General features: G+C 50.0%; 3 protein-coding genes across 3 annotated transcripts in view; 2 read left to right on the top strand and 1 right to left on the bottom strand.

Moving 5' to 3' along the window:
- Positions 1-1,240, top strand: part of CCDC84 (coiled-coil domain containing 84) — a gene marked incomplete at its 5' end in the record, with an annotated part of 4,417 nt that extends 3,177 nt beyond the window's left edge. Inside the window, 3 exons of the mRNA XM_019508566.1 lie at positions 184-273; positions 602-734; positions 1,069-1,240. Of these exons, the coding sequence (XP_019364111.1) occupies positions 184-273; positions 602-734; positions 1,069-1,147 (302 nt within the window). The remainder of the gene's footprint in view (positions 1-183; positions 274-601; positions 735-1,068) is intronic.
- A 1,843-nt stretch (positions 1,241-3,083) lies between these two features.
- Positions 3,084-5,480, bottom strand: RPS25 (ribosomal protein S25). Its single transcript, XM_019510873.1, has 5 exons — positions 5,374-5,480; positions 5,184-5,279; positions 4,297-4,480; positions 3,631-3,727; positions 3,084-3,151 (listed from the first exon to the last, which is right to left on the bottom strand). The coding sequence occupies exons 1-4, from the start codon at positions 5,374-5,376 to the stop codon at positions 3,633-3,635; spliced, it is 378 nt and encodes a 125-aa protein (XP_019366418.1). The 5' UTR covers positions 5,377-5,480; the 3' UTR covers positions 3,084-3,151; positions 3,631-3,632.
- A 97-nt stretch (positions 5,481-5,577) lies between these two features.
- TRAPPC4 (trafficking protein particle complex 4) overlaps positions 5,578-6,079 on the top strand; it is a 2,228-nt gene continuing 1,726 nt past the window's right edge. Inside the window, exons 1-2 of the mRNA XM_019510862.1 lie at positions 5,578-5,780; positions 5,868-6,042. Coding sequence (XP_019366407.1) covers positions 5,606-5,780; positions 5,868-6,042 — 350 coding nt within the window. The 5' untranslated portion in view covers positions 5,578-5,605. The remainder of the gene's footprint in view (positions 5,781-5,867; positions 6,043-6,079) is intronic.

Below are 6,079 nucleotides of genomic sequence, written 5' to 3'. Positions count from 1 at the left end.
CCTCTGCTTTTTTTTTTTTTTTTTTTTAACCTTTTGGAGACTATACAAGAAAAAAATAGTTCCATGGGAAAAAGCTGTTTCATCCCTTGTCAAGGAAGCACTCTGGACTAACTGGCTATTCTCCCATTCCTTCTATCATATTCAGGATCATTTCAGTAGATTAAGCCCCTTATTATTCCCTAGGAGCCAAGCCTCCCTGGCTGGTGCAGGATGAAGAGGAGGCTGGAAACAAACAGCAGATTGGGCCTTCGTATGAAGAGTTTCTCAAAGAAAGTGAGTTTGGACATCACTGCTTGGACTGGTGGAGGAAAAGTTCTAGTTTTTAAACTCTTCACTTCCTTTAAAAATAAAGCATTGTAAATTGAGTAAAAGTTTTACGAAGGAGCCAGATTATCATGTGCATGACTTACTCTTATTCTCAAGGTAGATAAGGTTTACAGAATGCTGCCTTATAGACCGGGGTGTAGGCTCCTTCCCCCCCCCCCCCCAATAATTCTGGCACAGAATTTCAGCTAGAGATTCAGTGAACTTTGAGGCAAAAACAGCACTCAGAAAAATAACACAACAAACAGAAGTGTAATTAGTTCTGTTCCATTGGTAGAGGAGAAGCAGAAGCTGAAAAAGCTTCCAGCAGAGCGCGTTGGTGCCAACTTTGACCACACATCTCAGACAGGGGAAGGCTGGCTTCCCTCCTTTGGGCGGGTCTGGAATCATGGCAGGAGATGGCAGTCAAGGTAAGTGACCTGACACAGAGTTCACATGCAAGTCCCTTTTCACTTGTACCCTGCTGCATTTGGCTAGCACTTATCCTTAAGCCTGCAGGCTCCTACTCCATGAGTACCAGTCTCCAATGTATTCTGTGTAAATTGGCAGAAGCAAAGAGAAAACTTGTATTAGACTGCACTGCTAGCAGGTACCCAACCACTCTCACTCCCACCCCAAAAGTTTATTTGTGGGAGGTGAAGCCAGTCATTATTAGTTTTCTGTATTGCTGCTCACCTCAGACTTCCTCCTTAAAGCAGCTATTCACCTTGTTCCTTCCTTTAAAACTAACTTGTCTTTTTTCAGACATCAGTTTAAAGCTGAAGCAGGGAAAAAGAGAGAGACACAGAGGAGGAACACAAGACCAAAATCCGAGGTTCTTTAAAGCGATGCTGGCAAAGTGTATAGTATGATGTACCAGTCACACTTGGTCTTTGTTTCCATTGCATAAACTATATTAAACTTGCACATAAATACATCCTGTCTTACCGCTTATTTAAACACTACTTCATGAAACTTGTTGGTAGCCTGTCCTCTAGCCTAGGAAAAGTGGCCCAAGCTTCCAGCAGAAGGCTCAGGCCAGCTGTTTGAAAAGGGTACACATATAGCCTACCACTATCACAGAAATTCAGCTTTGTTGTAGTACCTTTCTCCTATGCATGTAGCTTATTGCACTGTGCAGGTGCCAAGTCAGAGACCTCCCTTTAGTGGGGAATAGAAAACCAACTTAGCTAGGCTACATGCAATGCCTTTACAGCAGAGAAGCTTGCTCAGGCCCATGATCCTGGCAGAAAATAGCCAGAGTTACAGTGGTTGTGATGGAGCTTAGAACCCCTTGCCTTTAAGAACAGCATGTACAGCTCTCTGAAGGCACAAGCCACCACGGAGGAAGGTTTAGCTGTGCATTTCCTCCCCTCCACTATCATTTCTTTCTCCCCCTCCCACTATCTGTTTGTGAAGAAATTGCTCAAACAGTACAGCTGTATCTACTCTTGTAGGAGCACTTCCTAAACATCCCCCTTCCTCACAGGCAGCGAGCTTTTCAACTTTCTGGTAGGACTCCCTCTTAGTTTTCTTACAAGCTGTCACAGCTCACTGTGCAAGCTTCTGCACCATTTCCTGGGGGGGAAAAAAAAAAGCAGTTGTTATTCCTGCCACAAGCTCTTCCCCTGCCAAGAGCAGGGCAGCAGGCCAGAGCAGCATATTAAGCTGCTGTGGGGTAGGATTGTGTCTGCCCATTAGCTGCATTGCTTCTTCCCCACACGTATGAAACAGCCCTATCTTCCTCAGTAGCCCAGTGATCTTTTTCTTTTAAGCATGACCAAAACCACTTCAGTGTGTGACAATGCCAGATAGCTTTGGGTTGGAGTCCATCACGCTTGACAGCGACACCGAAGTAAAACATAGTGGACAACGGGAGGCATTTAAGGATACGGATATAGTTCATTCGGATTCTAGAGATTAAAAAAAATCCTCTATTTAGCTGGATAGCTCTATCCCTTTTCCTACAGCTATGCAATGTAATACCTCTCTTCTTTAGTTATACCGTTAGCCTTCCTAGGGCTGTTTGAATCAATTTGTAGCAGTACTCTTTGAACCAAGGTTTACATTCTCTTCTATGTAACTGCAATCAGAACAGGCAGAACACCACTTCTAAGCCCACATTTCCCAAGCTTTGAATCTCAAAACCCATAGCCTCTGGCATGGGGGAGAATAAGTCTAAGAATGAAGCTTTGTTTATAAATATATACAGCTGTTTAAAATGCAAGTTATCAGTAACAGATATTATAAACTTGCTGCAATACAAAGTTTTCTTTTCTGGTTTTAGAGTAGGTGAAACTTTGTGGATACTTGTCAGAATTTACAACTGCATGCAAATGGAAGTAGATGAAACAAAATGAGATGCATCTAACAATATGACAACCAAGGTAAAAACAGACATTTCCAAAGTCACTGGTGAATAATTACCATCCTGTCAAAGGTCCTGCGTAAAAACATAAGAACTGCTATTTAGCAGGTCAGAACAAAGTAGCCCCACCTATGAAGATCCTGCAAAATGAGTAGGGCTTCAACATGGCCCCAGAATACATGGCCAGGTTCTTCACGCCCAGGAGCCCATTTTTTGCACTGCCAAGTAAATTACAGGTCAAAGTAGGCTAGTGGAGTCAAAAGCCTACAGTTTTCAGTAAAATCACACCCATAGAAATCAGGTTAGGAGATTGAGCAGTTCCCTGATACCCACTGCTGCTGCACCATGCCACCCACAGCTCACCCCCATTCTATTGCTCTCTCACCCCAGGAATCAAGGAGAAACAGGCCAACTGAATCCATTAACTTTATTGCATACATTTTACATAAGACAGATCCTTGCAGAGGTCACTGAAGAAGCCTGCAAAGCAAGGAGGACCAGGTCAGAAAAATCAGATGCACAAAACTGATGGCCTGTTAAAGCATGTCTTCAAAAAACACTGCTTCAGTAGAAGAGCCCTCTGCAGTCTATAAAGAATGCAGTTTGGGTGGCAGCTGGTGTTTCATCACTTCTTGAAGGTGAGAGAAGCCTTTACAAAAAGGAAGAGGGAAACAAGCACAGAAGCAGTTTTCCTGCCCCTCATGCCCCATATCCACTGCTGTTGAGTACCTTCAATTGGATTTAGAAATTGCAGGCTCTATGCAGGGTAGGGAATTAGGTTTTAATCCACTGTCTTGCCTGTATGCTTGCAGTCTCTTTTCAAGCAGTACAAATAGCAAGCATCTTTATCTAAAGGATGAGGGGTATAGCCAATCTAAATGGGGTGGAAGATGTTAAACTAGGAGGGATTTGCTTTGGGGTTTTGAGGAATCCATGGCACAGAGGAATGGTTACATCACCTTTATGCATCTTCTCCTCCAGCAGGGGCATCTCCTCCCTTTGTGTTTCTGGTGTAAATCACTTGTGCTCTATGCTTGGAGACGAGTTTGATCAAACCTGTCCAGAAGACAGAAATACAGTGAAGGAGATCAGAGAGGCCCTTGCAGGGCACAGGGCTTACCTGTGGCACACCTGCCAAAGCATCTGACCCCACTGCAGCAGAGCACATCCACGAGCAACACTGACTACAATGCCAGTTCCCCACCACACCATCCATTGTGCTGGCTGACTGCTCTGCCTCCCACCCCTTCTGTTGTAACCAGGCCCTAGGAAGCATTTTCCACACACGACTCATTACCGCAATTAGGCTGGAAACAGACACCTTCCCTTGATCTTTTATTTTGTGTTTTCAAGAGTGTAATGACTGGTTATGAATCCCTTTAAGTTTTTATATGCTCTACATTGAGAAAGATACCAGGTGAAACTCCTTAGATTATCAGCAAGGAAAGAAAGGAGTTTAGAGCTGTTTAAGCTCAAAAAGCTCTTTACTGAACTCCTGTGTACATGTAAGTTACCTCCAATTAGATGCGCATGAAATAATTCCCCAAATACCAAGAGCAAGAAAGGAACTTGAGTGGCTTAAGCATCTCTGAAGTCTCCCCTTGCAGAGTTCACTGCATTGGTACCTTTGCTGAGCAGCTCCTGGAGGGCAGCTCTAGCCAGAGAACCTCGAATCTTCAGCCTCTCCGAGACAACAGCAGGCGTGATGAGCTTGTAGTTGGGCACTTCTTTGCAGAGTTTATCATAAGTGGCTTTGTCAAACAAGACCAGATTATTCAACTTGTCTCTGACTTTCCCCTTGGACCACTTCTACTTGGAAGCAAAGATAAATTAGTCATTCACCCAAAGAGGAACATATCTACCCCTCATTATACCACTGCCAAATGCAGCAATTCTTGTCTCTCTGGTGGGAAGCTGGTTGCTCTGAACTGTAATGAGGCAGCTATTACCAGCCTGATCTGCCATCTGACCCACTAGCACCAGAGTCTCGCACACCCCTGCTGTGGCTGCAGATGGCACCGAGTCCGGAATACAAGACAGGAACCGCTGACACTCTCCCTCGGGGGCTACAAATTTCAACTAGGGACACCCCAAAAATAAGGAGCATCAGGACATCACACCTACCCGAGAACTGACATGCACGAGACTTCTCTCGTGTGCCTGTGGGCTTCACGTCGCAGGGCCGGGCCAAGCTCAGTGCCAGCTCTCCCCACGAGCCAGAGGCAAATGAAGCCCAACAGCTAGAAAAGGACTGGCGCTTAGCACGTGCGATCGCCCAGATGTCCCGACACCAATAGCTCTTGCATAGCAGGGCCCCCGGAAACACCCCCTGGCTGCCCCTCTCCAGGACACTCGGTGCCCAGGCTCGTCCCGGCCCCTCTCCGCGCCAAGAAGCGCTGTAGGCACCGGCCGCCCCGACGGCTCACAGGCCCGGCCCGGGCCGGTGCGGCCCATCGCAGCTCCGGGGGCGAGACGCGCAGACTGGGCCGAGGATCCCGGCCGGCGCACGCACCTTCTTCTTGGCCTTGCCGCCGGACTTATTGACCGGATCCTTGTCCTTTTTGGCGGACTTGCCCGCGTCCTTCTTCTTCTTGTCGTCCTTGGGCGGCTGCGGGGAGACGCGCGAGGCCGCGTGAGTGGGAGAGGGCGCGAGACGGGCGAGCGGCCCGCACCAGGACCCACGCCCGCGCCCCGCTCCTTACCATGGTGCTGCTTCTCCGCGGCGCGAGGCGAGAAAGGAAACAGCCCCCTCGCGCAGGCCGGGAAACCCCGTGCTCCGCACCGCTTCCGGGGCGGCCGCCAGAGCGCTTCCGGGTCCCGGCGCGCGACTACAATTCCCGCCATGCCGCGCGGCCCGACCGGAAGCCGCGCCCCCGCCGTGACGAAAGCCGGCTCTCTTCCGGTGTGTTCCGCGCGCGGCGGACGGCGGCCGACATGGCCATCTTCAGCGTGTACGTTGTGAACAAGGCGGGTGGCCTGGTCTACCAGCTGGACCACTACGCGCCGCGCGCTGAGGCCGAGAAGACGTTCGGGTTCCCGCTCGACCTGGCGCTCAAAGTGCACGACGAGCGCGTGGTCGTGGCCTTCGGGCAGCGCGACGGCATCCGCGGTGCGGGCCGGGCCGGGCAGGGCCGGGCCGGGCGGGGATGGACCGGGGATCGGGCCCTCGCTGACCACCCCTTCCCCCCCCCCGCAGTGGGCCACGCGGTGCTCGCAATCAACGGCGCGGACGTGAGCGGGCGCTTCACGGCGGACGGGCGGGACGTGCTGGAGCTGCTGAGCAACCCCGCACACTACCCGGTCTCCATCCGCTTCGGCCGCCCGCGCCTCTCGTCCAACGAGAAGCTCATGCTGGCCTCCATGTTCCACTCGTGAGTGTGGGGCGGGGGCGCCGCGCCGCGCCGCGCC

The sequence above is a fragment of the Gavialis gangeticus genome, unplaced genomic scaffold, assembly GCF_001723915.1.
Source record: "Gavialis gangeticus isolate Ggan-Ray unplaced genomic scaffold, GavGan_comp1, whole genome shotgun sequence".
Classification (NCBI taxonomy): Eukaryota; Metazoa; Chordata; order Crocodylia; family Gavialidae; genus Gavialis; species Gavialis gangeticus.
Note: the sequence above shows the minus strand (reverse complement) of the source record. Positions and strands in the feature narration are given on the sequence as shown.

Bases quoted from the DNA above. Each gene is read 5' to 3' on its own strand.
- RPS25 (XM_019510873.1), bottom strand. The intron at 4,481-5,183 runs GTGCGTGCGCCG...GCTTCCAAGTAG, and splicing joins GCGGCAAGGCCAAGAAGAAG to AAGTGGTCCAAGGGGAAAGT. The intron at 3,728-4,296 runs GTACCAATGCAG...TCTTCTGGACAG, and splicing joins CCAGGAGCTGCTCAGCAAAG to GTTTGATCAAACTCGTCTCC.